This window comes from Balaenoptera ricei, chromosome 4, assembly GCF_028023285.1.
Source record: "Balaenoptera ricei isolate mBalRic1 chromosome 4, mBalRic1.hap2, whole genome shotgun sequence".
In the NCBI taxonomy this organism is placed as follows: domain Eukaryota; kingdom Metazoa; phylum Chordata; class Mammalia; order Artiodactyla; family Balaenopteridae; genus Balaenoptera; species Balaenoptera ricei.
This window is the reverse complement of record NC_082642.1, coordinates 142,668,221-142,688,120: the sequence shown is the minus strand read 5'-3', so window position 1 is coordinate 142,688,120 and position 19,900 is coordinate 142,668,221. Positions and strand designations below refer to the sequence as shown.

At 42.4% G+C, this 19,900-nt stretch overlaps 3 protein-coding genes across 6 annotated transcripts in view; 1 reads left to right on the top strand and 2 right to left on the bottom strand.

Annotated features, from left to right (window-relative positions):
• The window catches only part of GABPA (GA binding protein transcription factor subunit alpha), a 35,842-nt gene extending 33,762 nt beyond the window's left edge, over positions 1–2,080 (bottom strand). Inside the window, exon 1 of one of the 2 annotated variants that reach the window (XM_059921396.1) lies at positions 1,997–2,080. The gene's annotated coding sequence lies outside the window, so the exon portion shown is untranslated. Of the gene's footprint in view, positions 1–1,482; positions 1,571–1,996 lie in introns of those variants that run through there. The other variant, XM_059921395.1, reaches the window with a different exon arrangement.
• ATP5PF (ATP synthase peripheral stalk subunit F6) lies at positions 1,415–8,740 on the top strand. 3 transcript variants are annotated; one of them, XM_059921401.1, is made up of 4 exons: positions 1,415–2,078; positions 5,345–5,521; positions 7,984–8,108; positions 8,612–8,740. In XM_059921401.1, the coding sequence occupies exons 2-4, from the start codon at positions 5,358–5,360 to the stop codon at positions 8,647–8,649; spliced, it is 327 nt and encodes a 108-aa protein (XP_059777384.1). In that variant the 5' UTR covers positions 1,415–2,078; positions 5,345–5,357; the 3' UTR covers positions 8,650–8,740. The 3 variants fall into 3 exon arrangements, with proteins under 3 accessions (XP_059777384.1, XP_059777383.1, XP_059777385.1); XM_059921400.1 differs by lacking the exon at positions 1,415–2,078 and adding an exon at positions 2,108–2,206; XM_059921402.1 differs by lacking the exon at positions 1,415–2,078 and adding an exon at positions 2,225–2,400.
• Positions 8,741–16,339: 7,599 nt separating this feature from the next.
• JAM2 (junctional adhesion molecule 2) overlaps positions 16,340–19,900 on the bottom strand; it is a 66,978-nt gene continuing 63,417 nt past the window's right edge. The window contains exons 9-10 of the mRNA XM_059921391.1: positions 18,372–18,414; positions 16,340–16,439 (exon numbers count right to left, since the gene is read on the bottom strand). Of these exons, the coding sequence (XP_059777374.1) occupies positions 16,407–16,439; positions 18,372–18,414 (76 nt within the window). The 3' untranslated portion in view covers positions 16,340–16,406. The remainder of the gene's footprint in view (positions 16,440–18,371; positions 18,415–19,900) is intronic.

Here is a 19,900-nt window from a genome sequence, read left to right as displayed (position 1 = left end):
ACAGATACAATTTGAGGATTATTCTTCACTGGAACACATTATTAGTTTACAGAGTTTAGGCCAATTTTTCCCAGTAAAGGACAATAAATAAATAAAGGATACATAAATACAAGTGCAATCTGGGAGTACCTGCCAGATAACTGCACATTTTCTCAAGCTAAAAAATACTGTTAAATATCCTGAGTAAATTAAAAGACATTTTTGTTTTTTAAAGATAAGTCAATAACTAAGAAAAAGTAACACACATACATCTGTGTGTATACACATGGATAAAGAAAGCAAGAATGGAGAAAGGTTAACACTTGGTGACCCTGGGGGTGAAGGTGTTCCTTGCATAATTTCACTGTATAATTTTTTCAATTTTCCTGTAAACTTGAAGTTTCATAAATAAAAGTTGGAGGGAGATTAAAGTCAACAGTTTTAATTTAGTATTCCGCCTCCACATGCTCTCATGACTTGCCTCAACGAAACACCTAGCTCATTATTTTCTTATTTCAAGACTATACACCCCTCATGGCATTGGTCCTGTAGACGCAATCCACGTAAAAACTGCTTAAGTCCACCTAGTGTCAGAATATGTTTAAAAATAAATAAGCTTGGATCAAACCCTAAGAGAGAGAGATTATTATTCCCTTAAAGCAGTTCCGAACGAGTTGACCAGTTTCTTTTGATATTTAAGACAACAAAGTACCTAAGAACGTTATCACTGTCAAGTTCTTCACTTTGCTTAAGTAAACCTTTCTAAAACTTTGCTCCTCTCACGACTCAGACCTACTGCGTGTATTTCCAAATCACTACTCGTCATCTTGCAGGGCAACATTAGGCGTTGTCCTCTCTGCCGTAACCTAATCAAACTAGGGTTCCTAAATACAAACACGCGCGGGCGTATCTTCCAGTCCACAAAAACTAAAAAAGCTGACAAGCTACATTATCTCATCATTTTCCCCTTGCCTCACACTTCCTCGTTTTTAAAAGAAACCCAACGGACACCATATACATTAATAGATGGCTTTGATGCAACTGTAAGAATTCTAGAAAGACAACTGGATACGAAGTGAAAGCGAATCGCTGAGTTGGCAAGGAGGCTGGTTTTGCATGTTCCTCTGAAATCCCCGGGGCGTCAGGATGAGATCCCAACCGCGGCGAATGCGGACCACGGCGGACAGTCGAGCAGGGGACAGTGAGGGAAGGGGGCGGCGAAGGGTGACACGAACGACCGGGGCCCCGAGGGCGCGCGGCTTAGCAGAGCCCCGCGCCGCGCGCCCCCCGCCCCTCCCCTCCGCTCCCCGCACAGCCTCCCCCGCCCCTCCCCACCCGGCTCCCTCAAGTCTCCACGAACGGAAATGGGAGTCACAGCGCCGGGGACCAGCGGAAACAAAACACAGAGGCGGCCGCGGGGGGGCCGCTGTGGGGGAGAAGGCCCCGGAACGAAGCCGGCCCGCGCGGACCCGCGCTCCCCTCCTCCCCAGCGGCCGCACTCACCCGCTCCGGATTCGGCCCCGTCGCCCCCGCCCGCAGTCCAGAGCTGGCTGAAAACCGCAGCGGCGCGGGCTCCACGTGCAGCGTCTCTCCCGGTAAGACCCGCAGCTCCAGCGACTCGAAGTGAGAGGCCCCTGGGCCCTTCCCGCGAAAACGGCGCAGAGAAACTCCAACCCCCCCCTCCCGCCTCCCAGGCACCCCCGGGTCCGGGACTACAACTCCCAGCAGGTTGCGCGAAACGAACGCCCGAGGCAACGGCGGCTCACGAGGCACAAGGGAGCCCAACGCCTCAATCCGCTTTGTTTTACACTCTGTCACTTTGCCTGCACAGTCGTACACCTCAACCACCCCAAGGAAGAGGACGCTGACTCGGGGCGGTGGGGATTGAACTAGGGGAAAGGCCAGTCCAAGTGCGCATGCGTACATAACAAGGTTTCCGAGAGGGAAGAAGAGAGCAGGTCAAATTGGGAGAAGGAAAGATGGCGGAGGCGTCGCCAGGAGACCCGGAAGCACTTACCCTCCACTTCCTCCTCCTGTTTGGCTTCTGTCTCACCTAGAGCCGTCCGGTCGCCGACTGTCTCCGAGACGCTTCCTGTCCGGTGAGTGTCGACCGACTGAAACGGCGGCCCATAATGCATTGCGATGGCGGGTAGGCGGGGGGGCGGAGCCAGGGCCGGAAGTAAAACGGCGGCGGCGGTGGCTCTGGCAGCTCGGGACCGAGTGCAAGGTGACTGGGAGGGTAACTGGACTCACTTGGCCTCTAGGGACGAGGATTCTGGGTTTCTTCACGAGGTCTGGGATGCCTATCACCTCTGCCCTTCTGGAAGAGAGAGCAGCCTGTATCCCGGACACCTTCACGATCTGGCCCGGAGTCATTGCTGACCTCGGCGCCTTTAGGCCTTGAAGTTTGCGGTAGACTCAGTAGGTAGCCCTGATAATAATACCGCTCTCAGGGCCAGCCTGACGCTCAGGGTGGCGCGGGAGGCAGGGGCGCCGGCGCTTCATGGACCCGCCGCCCGGCTGGGGCAGCCAAGGTCATGCCCGCGGGGCCGGTCTGCAGCCAGGCCTGCTCAGCCCTGGCGCGCGGGCGATTGTTCTGAACTACAGCATTTAAAAGTAGAGCGTAAGAGGGGAAAGGGTGATGGTAATTTTGAAAGTTTGCAACCCACCTAAAAATGTTGGTGGTGCTAAAACTTGGTTAAGCAGCTTTGTTTTACATCACGGATTCCAGGAGGGAAAAAGAGAGCCGGTTAAGTCAGGCGAGTTGTGGATTGACTTCAGCAGTGAACATGCGCCGAATACGCAGCCAGAGGCTGGTCAGTCATCACTGTAAACGGGAGAACCGTGCTCCCTCTCAGCACAAGGCCGCCTCTTACGCTGTACCCTTTTCTTCCTGTTGCCTTCCCCAGTCTTTCTGAGTGTGTCAAATCCCAATCATAGGCTGGCGTGGCCCCTCATAGTACTCGAATAGAGAACTTAATCATAGTTGGTATTTTATACCTATTTATGTAATAACATGTATCTTTCTCACTAGATATTTAATCAGTGGGGGGAAAAAGTGAAACTGAATAAAGGAAAAGGAGCAAGTTTTGATAGTGAGATTATGTGTTCATTTTTTAGATTAGTTGAATTTGAGGGCCCGGTAGGACTTAGGAAAGGATGAGAGCTGTCGAATGTATAGGTTTGGAGTTCAGGAAAAAAGACCAAAATTAGAGGTGTGATTTGGGAATCATTCGTACTTAGATGATAGAAATAGAAAAAATGAAAATGGGTTTTACCCGTGTTGCAGTAGGAGTAACATGATCTTTGCAATGTTAGACTTAGAGCAAATTAACTGTGGGAATATGAATAATCACTTTTCTTAAACATTTTCTTATCTTAAAGGAGGGATAAGAACACCTTTCTCTGTTTCTCCACAGTATTGCCATAAGGGTACAAGGAGAGAATATGTCTAGAAGTACTTTGCAAAATACCTAGGGCTGAACAAGTGTTAGGTGACCACATTGCAGAGTGTTGTGTGTCTTTACGTTGCCAAAAGGGAAAATATACACTGAATTGCACAATTTGAAAAATATGTTTGTGTCCTGTCAGATTCTACTGTGTAACCTGGGATCAGGTACTTACCGCTAAGCCTCAGTTTCTGTGTGTGTAAAATGAGAATGCTATTAAGTGGCACCTTAAGGTCATTTGTTGTTTGCTTGGAGTCTCCCCTCCCCCCCCCCTTTTTCCCCTCTGATGAGGTATAAGAGTGATGTATGATGAAATCTTTAATTTCTTCAAATAGTTTTCTTTCATGCTGGCAGGTGAAGGATATTTGGTTGATTGTAGGATTTCTTTTGGTGTTTTTTTTTTTTTTTTTTTAAATTAATTAATTTATTTATTTATTATTTTGGCTGTGTTGGGTCTTCGTTTCTGTGCGCGGGCTTGCTCCAGTTGTGGCGAGCGGGGGGTCACTCTTCATCGCGGTGCGCGGGCCCCTCACTATCGCGGCCTCTCTTACTGCAGAGCACAGGCTCCAGACGCGCAGGCTCAGTAGTTGTCGTTCACGGGCCCAGTTGCTCCGCGGCATGTGGGATCTTCCCAGACCAGGGCTCGAACCCGTGTCCCCTGCATTGGCAGGCAGATTCTCAACCACTGCGCCACCAGGGAAGCCCTGTTTTTTTAATAACAATAATTTTATTTATTTATTTATGGCTGTGTTGGGTCTTCGTTTCTGTGCGAGGGCTTTCTCTAGTTGCGGTGACCGGGGGCCACTCTTCATCGCGGTGCGCGGGCCTCTCACTGTCGCGGCCTCTCTTGTTGCGGAGCACAGGCTCCAGACGCGCAGGCTCAGTAGTTGTGGTTCACGGGCCCAGTTGCTCCGCGGCATGTGGGATCTTCCTAGACCAGGGCCCGAACCCGCGTCCCCTGCATTGGCAGGCAGACTCCCATCCACTGCGCCACCAGGGAAGCCCTCTTCTAATTATTTATGGTCTCCTTATTTATTTCTTTTCTTTTGGAATTTCTGTTTGCATACAATTTTTTTTTTTTTTTTTTTTTGCGTTTGATCTTTTCAGGACACTAAATGAGGTCTCAACTGAGATCATCCTCTAATTTATATACTGTAATTTTTTAGTTAGATAACCATGTATTTTAGCTTGAGGAAGTCTAAGGGCTTCGAAGTATTTATTTAAGTCCTTATTTTAAAAGTTCAGACTTTTTTCTCCTTCACAAATTCTATTTCACTAATTAGATTGTACTGCTTGATTTTCCCTCTCTGGTTGGTGGGCTCCCTTGGACTAGTTGCTGTTTTTCCTTGCTGGTTCTTTTGGACTTAGATTTGGTTTTTACAGTGTCCTTGAATGTCTAGAATCCTGCAGTTGTAACAAGCAGAGCAGTTTCTTTCCCTGTGGGCCCGGGAAGTAGAAACTGAGGCAACTGTCTCTAGTCTCCCTGCACAGCTCCCTTTTTGCCTTTTGAGAGAGTCAGGGAAACCTGGTACGTTAATTTGGGGATCAGTATTATTCTTTTTCTGCTGAGGGTGGGCAGCCAAGAGTAATAAATTCATGGAGAAGAAAACACCCCATCCCAGATTCTGGGCTTTCTTTCTGCGTCTAACCCTAGTGGAGCCGCACGCAGGCCTGAGTGGTTCCTAACTGCTGCTAGGTCCCGGGGCCTTTTGGTTAAGAAGCAAAAAACTTGCAGTGCGGCGTAGAGAGGGGAAGGGAGCTATGGTCAGGTGACTGTTCTTAGTGTTTACTGAGTTCTGGTATGATTTAAGTTCTGTAGCAATTAGTAGAATTAGATGCCCACTATAACACATTAACAGGTGTTTTACAATTATATCTATTTTAAAGTATCTTCACATTCTGGTGCTTGTTTCCAGTAACAGAATCACCATGATTCTTCAGAGGCTCTTCAGGTTGACCTCTGTCATTCAGTCTGCAGTCTCGGTCTCTTTGAGGAGGAACATCGGTTTTACAGCAGTGGCATTTAATAAGGAACTTGATCCTGTACAGAAACTCTTCGTGGACAAGATTAGAGAATATAGAACTAAGCGACAGTAAGTGGGTAGATAATCAACCGTGGTGTAAGTGTGAATATTCAAAGTATGTAAGTTTTGAGATGGTAATAAAAATTTACTTGGCGTTTGAAAGTGTCTAAGACCTTCACTGAGCTGATCTCTGTCATAAAGGTTCATTACCTGCTCCAACAAAGAAGATGAGAATCTTGATTTTTTTTTTTTTAAGTCCCAAATTTTATCTTCCTTATATGGGTTCCAAGGGAGAATCCCATTAAATCTAGTGCCATTTTAGATATATCCCTACTATAATGTCATTTATTGTAAACTGGAATCAATTCATACAAGTACATGGGATCTTAGAAATCATTTAGGAACCATATTTGAGAAAACTAAGCCCCTTAGACATTGATTAGCCTAAGGTCATAAAACTAATTGTGGGGAAAACATAATCAAAATATTCTAACTCTCAATTCAGTACCCTTTCTGTGACATCATGATTTGGGGGAAATGTATAGACACAGCATTTTTTCTTTAATGCTACTTCCATATTTATATATTTCTGGGAATATCAAAAGACTCCTGCTTTATGGCATAAAGCAAGTCCAGGAGAAACATAATAATGGAACCACACAGTTTTGGAGATGAATGATGACCTTAGTCAGCATCAAGTTCAACGCCCAAATCTTTGGAAAAGTGATACAGATCAATTCAGAGTTTTGTTTTATTTAGTTGTCTACCATGTGCAAAGCACTGGACTATTAACAGTGGTGGGCTACAAAGAAAGAAGCCACTTTGCATTTCCACAATATTCTTAAAGTCTGATGGGGTAGAAGGTTTCTAAGCAAGTAAATACAATATAAGTTTAAATAGGTTAGATGCTAAGATAAGTGACACATTCAGTGTTTGGAGAACTCATAGGAAGGAATGCTCGTTTCTAGTTGGTGCATTTTGGAAGGCGGCTTGGAAGAGTGAATGTTTCTAAAAGCTTGTGGGTCCCAGAGCTGGACAACAGTCATCAAAGTATCTGGTTGAAGGCTCTATCTAGAACTGAACTGTATGTCTCTGTAGCTATTAATCACATGTCACTATTCAAATTCTAATGAAGTGTAAATAAAAATTCAGTTCCTCAGTTGCCTTAGCCACATTTCTAGTGCTCAATACCAGATATGGCTAGTGGTTACCGTATTAGACAGCACATATATAGAGCATTTCTATTATCACAGAAGGTTCTATTGCACATGCTGATGTAGAAGAAAATTGGGTCCATAACAAGAAACATCATTAACAAGTTCTTAAATTAGAGCTGGCTCAGTATTTTTTGTGGAAATTCTGTAGCATAAATAAGATCCTATGTTTTTATCATAGGCATGGGTGAAAATATTAACCTTGATAGAATTTTCACTTATAAATTTTTTTATTATATTGTTCATTGATAAGTGGGCAGTAACATTATGACAAACAGAATTTGTGCAAATAATTAGATCTAATTGGCCCACTGCTGGTCCATGATGCTATATTTATCTTTCCAAAGCACAGCTCTAATTTTGTCATTTTACTGCTTAGCAAACAAAATACAAACTCCCAGGCTTAACATTCTCGGCCTCCTGCGATCTGGGTCCTGCTGGCTTTTCCATCTAGGCTGCTTAGTGTTCCCCACATACAGCCAGTGCTTTACCACCTCCTCATCCTTGCTTTTTCAGTCTTAGAATGTCTCAAATTAAAATCTGACCCAAATGCATGGTTTGTCACAAAGGCCACCTTTTTAAAATGAAATTTCCCTGTTTAGCTTAGCAAAAGTGATCCCTCAATTCAAGTAGCTTTTTGTTAAACCGTGTCTTTGTAGGTTATCACCTAACTCCCTTACAGCATAATTGTTTATAAACATGTTATTTTTTTCTTCTAAATGGCAAAACCTCTGGGGGTAGGAAGTAATTTGCTTCTTTGTTAGGCCCCTATCATAGAGACTTAAAGTTTTTGAATGCCGTCCAGTGGTGGTTGATTTAAATCATAGTGATAGTAGATAACTGAGTGCTCACTGTGTGCCAGGCACTATGCCGAGTGGTACATGTACACAATCTCTCATTCTCTCAATGCCACCGTCAGGTAAGACTTCGAGTTGTAGGTGTAGAGTTTAGTTCACACGGTTTGCTCTAGTTCACACAGTTACTAAATTGTAGAGCTGACGCTGAAATGGAAGCAGTCCCAGAGCCCGCAGACTTGGCCATTATATCTTATTGCTGCTTAGACCCTGAGAGGTTCTGACTTTTAATAAGTATCCTTGATACTGACAGACCTTGAATCTTAGAGGTTTGTTTGAAGTTGCTTCATTTATGTGAAACCTCGTAATAGTTAAAATAGTTTGAGCTGAAATTCAAGTGGAAATGCTTGTTATCTTTCAGAAAAGTCTGCTTTTCCCTACATTTAGAAGATCTATGAAACTTAATTTTGTTTTTGTAAACTAATGCTTAAAATCTGTTTTTACTTGGTCATTTACACAACAGGACATCTGGAGGACCTGTTGATGCTGGCCCAGAGTATCAGCAAGATCTAGACAGGGAACTTTTTAAGCTTAAGCAAATGTATGGTAAAGCAGACATGAATACGTTCCCTGACTTCACATTTGAAGGTAAGTCTTTTTAATCACAGATTCATTGTTGTGGGAGATCATTTTAAGTGGAGAATATTTATACTTACTTGGGTTGTGTAGAGGATTAAATGACAATTACATGTGAATTTATTAGAACAGTGACATGTGCATGGGAAGCTCTGGGATAAATGCCATTGGAGTAGGAGATCACATAGCATAGAGATTAAATGGCAGGGATCTAAAATCAAACTCCTGACAATATCACTTATGAGCTGTGTGATTTTAGATAGTTAATTGGTCCCTCTTTCTCATCTGACATTTGGGGAGAATTATGCTATTTTCCTTATAATGATGGTTGTAGTTAAATGACATAGAGAGCCTGGCTCACTGTAAGTCCTGAATAAATCTTAAGCAGTTGTTATATTTCCATGTAGATGTTTCTTCAAAAAATCAGAAGATTGATGAGTTAAATATTAAAACTTTCTAGAAGATGCACTTTATTGCAGTATGGCTAAGCTTGAACCTTTTTTTCCTCTTCTTAGATCCCAAGTTCGAAGTCATCGACAAACCACAGTCCTGAAGAAATAATGTAAAATTTATCTGGTAATTTGTCCTAGATTAGTTGTACAACTGATCAGAAGTAACAGAATAAACATACATTTCACAGCTGTCATATGTTCTTTTAATTCTGATTTCAAATAAATTATTTGGTGGTGTTGGGTGTACACCTGAGTGTATTGAATTCTGTGTTTTTAGATCCTCCCGTTTGGTTATATCAAAGCAGATGGAGACCTTGGATTAATTGGGTACCACTTGCGCATAACTTGCCAGATTCTTCTGAGTGCAGGGGTGTCCTTTTTGCTGTGGAGACTCACTGCCTGAGGGGAGCCACCCTGACTTCAGGAGTGTTAGCTGTGGAGATTGTTACACCCGTTCCCAGAATATGAAGAAATGGTTCATAAATCCTTTATCATAGCTTTTTCAGGAAACTCAAGTGTGATTGTGAATATGTCCAGGAACATCCATTGTGTTTTAACTTCCATCTCCTTGTATGTTAAATGCTTTTATTATCCCAGTAACTCAGGTCCCTCCTCTTCCCTTGCAGTGTAATGATCACAGTGTCTATTATGGGGCTATATGGATAGATCAGGGGGAGCTGGGAGCCGGGGAGGGGAGGGTTCTACAAAGGAATTTCCTTTAAAATATTCAGCTGTATGGTGTTGTTTGCCCAGCTGATGGAAGATCCAGCAGGTATGATGTGCCAGAGAAGTGGCAGAGCAAGCACATCAAAATTTCAGAGAGTAGATGGTTCTATTTTTAATTATTTTTTTTAAAAAAACAGGAAAAACAGCTGTGCCTTTTTCTATCTGACAGTCTCTCTGACTTGTGTCAGTGAATACCTGTCTTTAGTAAAGCTTTAGAGATTTTCTTTAAAAATGTGAAGTCAAAAATACAGCCTTTCGGGCTTCCCTGGTGGCGCAGTGGTTGAGAATCTGCCTGCCAATACAGGGGACACGGGTTCGAGCCCTGGTCTGGGAGGATCCCACATGCCGCGGAGCAGCTGGGCCCGTGAGCCACAATTACTGAGCCTGCGCGTCTGGAGCCTGTGCTCCGCAACAAGAGAGGCCACGATGGTGAGAGGCCCGCGCACCGCGATGAAGAGTGGTCCCCACTTGCCGCAACTAGAGAAAGCCCTTGCACAGAAACGAAGACTCAACACAGTCATAAATAAATAAATAAAAGAACGTGAATTTCTTTAAAAAAAAAAAAAATACAGCCTTTCTTATGAGGTTAGCTCACTTCAAAAGAGAAATAGATTTTTACTATGGCATGCCATACTAGCTGAAGTCTCAACCTGGTGAGGAATACCTTTTTCAAAAGATCCACAAATATTTCCTGATGGTATAGGTGTGATTAGTAAGATGTGAAGAGATTGAATTGGGGAGGGTAAAGTAGTAGGAAGAAAGTGCCCAATTTTCTTCAAATGAAGCTAAGCAATGACGGGTCAGTTGGACTACTTTTAAATAGTTGTAGACATTGAAACAGAATTCGATGTTTCATTATGGCACCATTAAAGGTAACCAAGGAAGCCTCATTGATCTGTTCCTTTGTCTAACCTCCCCTCCCCTGAAGTGGCTCTACTCCACCCTCCTGTGGCAGGCAAGCAGCCTGGGGTCAACAGCGACCCTGCCGGTCTAGGTGGAGATGGGGCTGACCCTTTCCGTGCATGTTTCCCTCCCCCATTCAGAGTTTAGTTGAATTTTACCTTTTATAATCTCACACCTATTATCTTCATAAACTTTTTTTTGTCTGTCTTGCAACTACTTGGAGTTTGCTTGAACATCCCAATGTCTTCATTATGTAAACAGAAGGACTCCATTTGTGGCTTTACTGCAAGAATACCGTGTTAAGCATCCTACTCTTATGCCCTACATCTTAGGGCTATGCATTTAGCTAAAGTGCTCTGTTTTTTCCAGCTGAATGCTGTAGTGGTGCTTTGAGTCATGGATGTTAACTATTGCCCCATCTTCCTCATAGCCCCTTCAACTTTCTGGTGAGACTGCCCCAAATTTGCAAACTCCAGCCTCTATCTGTTACTTCAGCCTACAAGAAAGTGGTCCTGCACTTATCATTTGGGACCACCTTATATGTTATTACAAATGACCTCAACCTTCTAGGCTTTTAGCTGTTTAAAATGGCATTTTTCTCCCTTGCCTGGTGGTGTGGGCTGAATTGTGTTCCCCTAAAGCTCATATGTTGAAGCCCTAACTCTCAGAACCTCCCAATGTGATTGTATTTGGGGATTGGGACCCTTAAAGGGGATTAAGTTAAAATGAGGTTTTTAGGGTGGGCTTGAATCCAGTCTGACCGGTGTCCTTATAAGAAGACTGGTGTTCTTATAAGGGCATATTTGAGTTGAGGAAAGGTACAGGAACTGGAAATGGACATGTGCCTACCTGTTATGTGTCTAGTACTCCCTTTAATAATAATAGCACTAACCAAAGAGGGCTTCCGTTCTAGGCGATTTTTACTTAAATCCATTTAGTGTAGAATTTTGTTTTTGATTGTTGCTACCCTTGGTGTGGCGGGCCTATAAATGCTGACTCTGGTTAGATTCTTTTTTAATTTTATTTATTTATTTATTTATTTATGGCTGCGTTGGGTCTTCGTTTCTGTGTGAGGGCTTTCTCTAGTTGCGGCGAGTGGGGGCCACTCTTCATCGCAGTGCGCGGGCCTCTCACTGTCGCGGCCTCTCTTGTTGTGGAGCACAGGCTCCAGACGCGCAGGCTCAGTAGCTGTGGCTCACGGGCCCAGCCGCTCCGCGGCATGTGGGATCTTCCCAGACCAGGGCTCAAACCCGTGTCCCCTGCATTGGCAGGCAGATTCTCAACCACTGCGCCACCATGGAAGCCCTGGTTAGATTCTTAATGTATTAGTTCTTGGAGGGCTCTGTGGGCTAGAAAGTTTTCCTCATTATGCAGATTACCTTAAATGGGAGGTCTGACCCATCTCTTCCAAACTCCCCTCAGCTCCCACCTCAATGGTACAGTTCACAGAGTCTTATTTCAGATGTTTGCTCTCAGACACTGGCAAGAAGGCTCAAGGTCAGCTACTTTCAAAGATGCCTACTTGACCACAGGAAACTCACACATCCTTGCCCTGAGACACAATCGGAAGATAGGTGCTTCACCATTTCCCCTGCTCTCTACATTGATATCTTTTTCCAACTCTGTTTTCACTCTGCTCAAATAGCTCTTTGCTTCTTGGCAGGTGCCTTCGATTGTTGCAGGTGATTCTCTTTAAAATTCTCTTTACTTGCCTTGGGGGTGAGTTGGGAAATAGAACTCACAACTTTGACAAACTAACACGACTTGGACAATTCATTCTCTGTCTCTCTCCATTGCTCCCCACCCCCAATCCATCCCTATACACTTCAGTTTATGGATTTTGTGTGGTGGGGTAAAGGAGAGAGGACCAGGGTAATAATTTCAGGGTAGCACAACCGTCTCTTCATGAACATCAAAGCAGGTATTTATACCCAAATTAGTTATGGGTTTCTTTAGAAAGTGAGGTAGTTGTCAGCCTTCAGGCAACAGGAAAAATGCCAGTAGACATTCTGTTACATGAATATGTCTTTACGTATAAAATTTTTTCTAATCCTTTTTGCTATATGTTATCCTACAATTTAGAAAACAAAGTTTCTTGACCTACAGCAACTTCAGTATAATTCATGGTAGTTAAATATTTGGAAGGAAAGGAAGCTTGAGAATGAAAAGTTAAATGGCAGGGGGCAACTTTAGGAATCTAACTACAGGTCGTAAAAAAATCTCAATTTTTACACCATCTTTAAGAAGCACTTCTGTGTAGCACATTCAGTGTTGAAAACAGATTATAAAATGGAGCTTTAAAACCATCTGCCCCCAGTCTTAAAGAGGTTAAACAAGTCCTTTGTTGACACACTATTTGTTTTGAGAACATTTTCTTAGTAAGAAGTATAAAGACATATTATACTCTAGTATGTCTTACTTGAAAGTAGAAAAATATTTTAAGATCTTTTTAAGAACTGTGGAAATGGATGCCTAATAACTCATAGGAGTAGAATAAAAGTCATGTCTGTCCAGCCTTAATTCATGGAGCGTTAATTTGTGTGACTCTGCATAACAAATGAACGGGATTATAATAACATTGCAAAATAACAGTATGTTATTAATATTCTAAATCTATGGAGAAATTTTATCAATAAATATTTAAATTGCCCTTTCACAAGTGCTCTTTTGATCTTAAAAAATTCATTTAGCACTTACTGGATACCGACTACACATTAGAGACAGTTAAATACTTTGGGGCTTATAAATATGTATGTAAAACGTGGCTCTTTTCTCAAAGTGCTTCTATTAATAGATTGGTGGTAATGCCAGAGATGTACATACCTAACTGTATTAAGAAATATAAAACCAACAAGTGCCATAAGAAAACCAAGTGCTATGGAAATTCAGAGAAGAAAGAAGCTTCTTCCAGAAGGGAGAACGAGGGAAGGCTGCATAGGGGAGGTGGAATTTGAAAGATGTCCTGAAGAGTAACTAGAATCTACGTATCTTGTGATTAGGAGAATCAGCTTTCCAGGTAAAGGAGAAAAAAAGGGTCGTTGAGATACAATGACCTTAGTTCAGTTTGATGGGTGCATAAGGCAACTAAAGAGGAACAGGGGAACATGTGGCTGAACAGGTAGGTGTGACAATATGACAACGTGTGTACGTGGGGGGAGGCCCTGAATTTCAGGCTAAAATGGTTAGACGTCGGTGAGAGACTATGTAATGGAAAAGAGTGGAAGGTTTTCAGCAAGGGGATGGGAGAAAAGGGAGAAGGGAGTTGACAGTGTTCAAGTGAGTAATCTGGCAGTAACTTAGACTGATGGGGTGTGTGAGGGGGAGACTAGAGGGCAAAGGAGCCTTCAGGACGGGAGAGATTACAAGTGCTACTGAGAGGGGGTACTTGAGGGAGGAAGGTACCAGAAGACAAAAGGTGTGAGATAGTAGCCGGAGATAAAAAGTAGTGACAATCGCGCCAATGATGGAGTCTGTGAATAAATGGGAGGTTGAAAATGGAGATAGGGAGGGTGGTAGTGGTAGAGAATATAATTTAAATGGTGGTTAAATTTAAATCGTGGTGAGCTTCAATCTTGAAAAAAGTAAGATTAAAGATTCGGGTATCTGTGGCGAGGGGATGAAATGATCCACCATGGCATTTACCTGGGGTAGGGGCAAAGGGAAGACAGAAAGCATCACAGGCTGTGAGACTAGGCGGGGTGAAGGGAAGCTGTCCTAGGAGAGAAGAATTTGAGAATTTAAAAAGAAGGAATGTTGGGGGCAGAGAAAAAACATCTTGTGTAAAACATCCTGCATCGGATAGACCTGGGTCACGTAGACACTGCCTCTTCACTTGTCAGCTTTGTAAACTTGGCAGTCACTGACTCAGTTCATCTCAGTTTCCTCATCTGTAAAATGACGACATTGCCCTCTTTATACAATCGTTGAGGTGAATGAGATCTTATACAGCCTCACCTCCATCCACCCCCCACTTCCACGACATATATAAAGTGTTCAATAAATAGTTGTGACATTTTACTTTCAGAGCATTTTTTCAGCATTGGAAAGGTTGGCAGGCACCCAGCCTGAGATGAGATTCTCATCTTAGGCAGCTAAAGCATTAGCCTTGTAGCTACAGACGGTAAGAGGGACTAGTTTCCTGGGTTTCATTGAATAAAAATAGGTGAATGACTCTTCCCCTGCACCATTAAATGGGGCTAAAAAATTGAACACGTTCAGCTATTTTTATTAATGTAGACTTTAATCAGACACCACCACCTGTGAGATGAAGTTTTTTGCAAGGCTGTATTGAAAAACAGTTCCAGATTTAATTAGGTTAAACCCCCAAGTAAAAATAAATTAAATCTAGTTACAATGATAATAATTAAAACAAAACAAAACTTGCTATTAAAGATACTAATGCCCTAACCTTTATAAAACACAGTTTTACTTCACGAAAACAAAATCAAAATGTTCTAAGAATTATAATGATAGTTTTTTGTTTTTTTTCTTTTCATGCTTCACCACCGAGAGTTGGGAAACTATGCATGTGGGCCAGATCCTGTCCTTGCCTGCTGTTTTAAGAACACAAACATGACCATTTTAAAAGTATTGTCTGTGGCTGCTTTCATGCTACAATACAATGACAGGAAAAATGGCAGAGTTGAGTACAGTACAGGCAGTTATAGCAGGGACCATATGGCCTACATGTCTTAAAATATCTACTACCTGGCCCTTTACGGAAACTGTTGGAAGGGGTCTGGTGAGAATCACTGAATGTCACAGACAAGTGGGGGCAGTGTGACAACAGGCATCTTCCCAGTGACCTGGTGTCCAGGCATATATTTGGCACTTGGTGAATACTTAATCCAATTGCCTGTCCCGTGAATCCTGGCGATTCGCTCTGCCTATTGGGCAAAAAGAGTGGACTCCTTTAAAAGCAGTTTAACCATATTCAAAGTTGTCAAAGGCAGTGAGGGACCTTTTCGTCTAGATTTGCCTGGAACTGGAAATGCCCTAGCCATATCGTCTTTTCAATATGAAACGAATAATCAAAATAAGTTCTGGATGCTTATGCTTTTAACACAGTCTAATTACTCTCCCTATTACATGGATCATTGGAATTTTCGCTTTGTAACACTAGCTGGAGGTCTTTGTGAACTATCAGTTTAGAAACCAGATGATCAGACCCATTTTTCATTTCATTTCTCCTGTGTTTTCTACGTATCAAGCATAGCACCAGGTGCCAGGAGCCACACTGAGCTGTTTCATCTCATTTTACTTATCAGGCAACCACTCCTCCCCTCCATATCGCTGACTTTGCCATAAGCAGGGTTGGAAAACCACTGGCCGTAACAGCAAGGGACTCGGCCCAATGCAAAATTTCACTGCACGATTTTTATAGACAGAGAGATGTGAAGTCACCATCACGCAGGGACAAGTATCTGTAGGGTTATGTGTGTTGGTTCCAATGGTGAGTTCTGATGTCAAAGTCACTGATCCTCTTTCAAAGGGGTCTTAGGGGAAGGAAATAGCAACAAGCAGCTCTGGGGGTGAAATAAGACACTTGGGTTTGTGCTTAACTCTCAGAACGATGTTTAATGAAGAAGTCAACGACACACGCCAGGTGAGTGAGCTCTGGCCCTTAGGTATTTTTCTTCATGTTGCTTTTGGTTCTCAGACATGAAAGTAAACAAAAAGTGCAAATCCTCGGGTATAAGACCCTTCCTGCCACTTCCCTTCTCTGAATATATTAGTGATAAATGAGCAACAGAATAAGCATTATATTAGGGGGAAAAGGAGGATTCTGGGAGAAATGAGACCAGAGGTTCCTTCTGCATCTGTCAGAGTATTTTCTGAACCCTCTAAATCAGACTCTTGCACAGAGAGGGTGCACACGGCTTATACTTTCATGCTCTGTGGATTAATTTCACAACCAGTATGATATATCTTTAGTAACTTACTCTAGAAGTTATGATATTTAACACTTCACAAGCCCCAGAATATTACAAAGTATTTTGACTCCTTTAACTTTGTCCAGACACAAGAAGCCAGACTGTATTGTAGCTGCTGACAAAACTATTTGTGTAAAATAAAAATTTCAAGTGATGTAGCAGTCATAAAGACTATAATGAAACACCAACTTCACCTCCTCATGTACCTCTTGGCAAATGTAAGACAAAGCAGAGTTTTATAATCTTTTAATAGTGCAACAACTGTGGTTTTGGTGCATCGCAAAGGTGGAATTCTTTTAAATTATAAAGGATTTTGTGTGCTTGAAATCCTAGGAAAAGAAAGAAAAACCAAGTTTAAATATGATGTATTACTTAACGTTTAAAGAAATATAGAAATCTTATGAATACAAAGATACATCCACTATGAGAATCTTGCAGGTACAAACCAGCGTATATATATATATATTTTTAAATCTATTATTTTTTTGATTATCTGAAAAACAAGCTCATCTTTTATTTATTTATTTATTTATGGCTGTGTTGGATCTTCGTTTCGGTGCGAGGGCTTTCTCTAGTTGTGGCAAGTGGGGGCCACTCTTCATCGCAGTGCGCTGGCCTCTCACTATCGCGGCCTCTCTTGTTGTGGAGCACAGGCTCCAGACGCGCAGGCTCAGGAATTGTGGCTCACGGGCCCATTTGCTCCGCGGCATGTGGGATCTTCCCAGACCAGGGCTCGAACCCGTGTCCCCTGCACCAGCAGGCAGACTCTCAACGACTGCGCCACCAGGGAAGCCCACCAGCGTATATTTAATTAAATCTATTTTATGGGGAATTAAATAATTAAATACCAGGAGACAAATCCTTGAAACTTTGCCTAAAGAGTAAAGATGTAGGAGTGGGAATTAGAACAGGAGAAGTCCTGTTTGCGGGGGGCATGCTACTGGCATCTAGCAGGTAGAGGTCAGGCGCCCCTAAGCATCCTACAACGTACAGGACAACAAAGAATTATGTGACGTTATAAAAAATTCATTATATAAGCCTTAGAAGAAATTGTCATTTCTTATATAAATTGTTATATAAGAAACAGAAGAACATGTCAGTAGTGCCAATGTTGAGAAACCCGGCTCTAGGGCAGAATTCAAATTGGACACTCTTGCTCTTGGCCGATGAGGGCAACGGAGCGGAAGACAAAGAAAAAGAGTGAAGCTTTTGTTCTTCCGACTCAGCCACCAAGTGTCTCTTCCTGTTTGGTCAGGTGAGATTATTTTACTCCGCACTCAAGGAGCATTTTCTACAAATTATAGGAGCAAATATAGAGTCAACACGTGGCTTGTCTGCTAATTAATGAACAATATGCTTTGGTATTGTAAACCACAAAATAAAATGATTTCCATGATAGATTCTGGAGTAGACAATTTTTTAAATCTTTGGCGGAAAAAACGTCTATGGAATAGTACGTAGGTCTTAAAGGTCAGTGTCCATCAGAGTCACTTAAGTGTTTAAAACACACGCCCCACCCCAAGCTCTACTGAAAGGAAATCTAAGCAAATCCCTGCCACAGAGTATTAAGGAATTCAGGGAAGTAGCGCTCCATTTCTCAAGAAAGGGCTTAGACTTCTAAAAACATCGGGAACCTCCCTTCCCTCACTGTATTGCTGAAAAATAGTCCAGAAGGCTGAATAACCATCCAAAGAGCTACAAAATCTGAGCAATGATGGTATTTACTGCTTCAGTGTAGTGCTTACAAATGCAAAAGTACACAAGGGTCCAAGCATCTAAATTATGTTCCCTTAACCATCTGAATTAGATAATTCTTGCATCTTTTCAAGGATTTCTGAAATGTTCCTTTCTGCAAAAGCAGAGGATATTCCATATCCCTAAAATTTCCAAGTGCTTTGAATAACCATAGGAGAGTCCTGGAACCACAGATCTTCTGGAAGTGATCTGCTTGGTCAAGCTGACAAGAATCAAGGTACCTTGGTCCCAGCTTGGCCATTGTAATACTGTGAGAATGTGTGTCCTAATTTCTTCATCTATAAAATGGAGCCAATAATGCCAGATCTAATGATACTAAGGAGGCCGACTAATAATAGAAAACACCATGACAGAAAATAATGGGATGGTAAAGCCCCACTGCTCTACAAATGCTGCTTTCCCAGACAGGGGATGGGAGCTAACATTTATTTAGCTCCTTCTAAAGACCAGCGGTAGACACTAGTACAAGGTATATTAAAAGGGAAATATACTTTAAAAATACTCACATTTTCACTCATTGCAGTGGCTTTAGATGCAGAACTACTCTTCCTGTTTGTGGAACATAAAAGACAGCATTTACTATATTATTGCTTCCAATTCTAAAACATATATCCTCTTTTAGTTAATGTTACCTCCACACATTTTCTCAACAGGAAGATGAACATTTATCTTAGCCAGGTACAAAAGCCCCCAGCAATCCTAACTGAATTTCTTATATTTATAGACAATATTCATAGAGAAAACCATGCAACAAAATATCAGTATGTGTGAAGCCCTGTGTGTCTACTTGTAGCCTAAGGCTAGATACTAACGACTTCTGCGGAATATGCAAACCAGAGACTTACTAACTTTTAACTCAACTCATTGACATTTACTATTTTGAAAGTTTAATCATTATAATCTCAAATTTCATTTTTTCCATGGAAAGAAAGTTTTATGTGGTGACTACGGTTCCAGTTACCTGTTATGGGCTGAACTGTGTCCCCACCAAACATTCACAGGTTCAAGTCCCAACCTCCCAGTACCTCAGAATGTGACCGTATTTAGAGACAGTGTCTTTAAAGAGGTAATTAAATTAAAATGAAGTAATTAGGGTGGGTCCTAATCCAATATGACTGATATCCTTATAAGAACAGGAAATTCAGACATAAACAGGGATGTTTAAACATAAGATCGTGTGAAGACAGGGAGAATACCACCTTTAAGTCAAGGAAAGAGGCCTGGACTTCTAGCCTCCAGAACTATGAGAAAATAAATTTCTGTTGTTTACGCCACCAGTTGATGGCACTTTTAAGGCAGCCCTAGCAGACTAATACAACATCCAATTCATTGTCCAACAAATTTTGAGGAGCATGGATTTGACAAACGGAAGATGTGTCTAGGAATAAAGATATTGCCTCCCAGATTACTGCCTGGGTTAATAGAGACAGTAATAGGGACTGAATGAAAGAATAATAACCTCCCTCACCCTAGCATTGCCAGCCTTTCTCCATATATAAGATGATGTGTCTCCTCTGTTCATAACCCTCCCTCCAATCACTTTCCATCTTACTCAATAAAAGTGGGAATCCTCACAATTGCCTGGGGTGCGATGGGGGGTTGGCCATACCACCATCAGGCTACCCTGCTTTTCAGAACTCACTCCTGAACTGGCTACCGCTAGTCCTGCTAACTTGGACCTCATCCTGGACTTGCACTGGGATATTATGAGGCTCAGAGACCATCACTGAGGAGCAAGTCTAGGAACAGGAAATCAATGGCATCTCCTTGGTCTTCAAAAGACTTAGGAGATGACAAAGTCTCCGAAGCATGGCAGCTGAGAGTAGAGGGGAACGCTCATAGAGTCGAGGTTGGGTCTGCCATTTCCGTACATACAAGAAGGACAGGCACAAACCAACTGCAAATTAACTGGAGACTCTGGTGATCTCATCCAGATCTCATGCACCAATGACTCCTAAATTTCTAACTCTAGTTAAGATGTTTCCCCAAACTCCAGATTCATATATTCAGTTACTCACTAATTATCTCTACTTGG

Bases quoted from the DNA above. Each gene is read 5' to 3' on its own strand.
- ATP5PF (XM_059921401.1), top strand. From the start codon at position 5,358: ATGATTCTTCAGAGGCTCTTCAGGTTGACCTCTGTCATTCAGTCTGCA. The intron at 5,522-7,983 runs GTAAGTGGGTAG...TTTACACAACAG, and splicing joins GAATATAGAACTAAGCGACA to GACATCTGGAGGACCTGTTG. The intron at 8,109-8,611 runs GTAAGTCTTTTT...TCCTCTTCTTAG, and splicing joins CCCTGACTTCACATTTGAAG to ATCCCAAGTTCGAAGTCATC.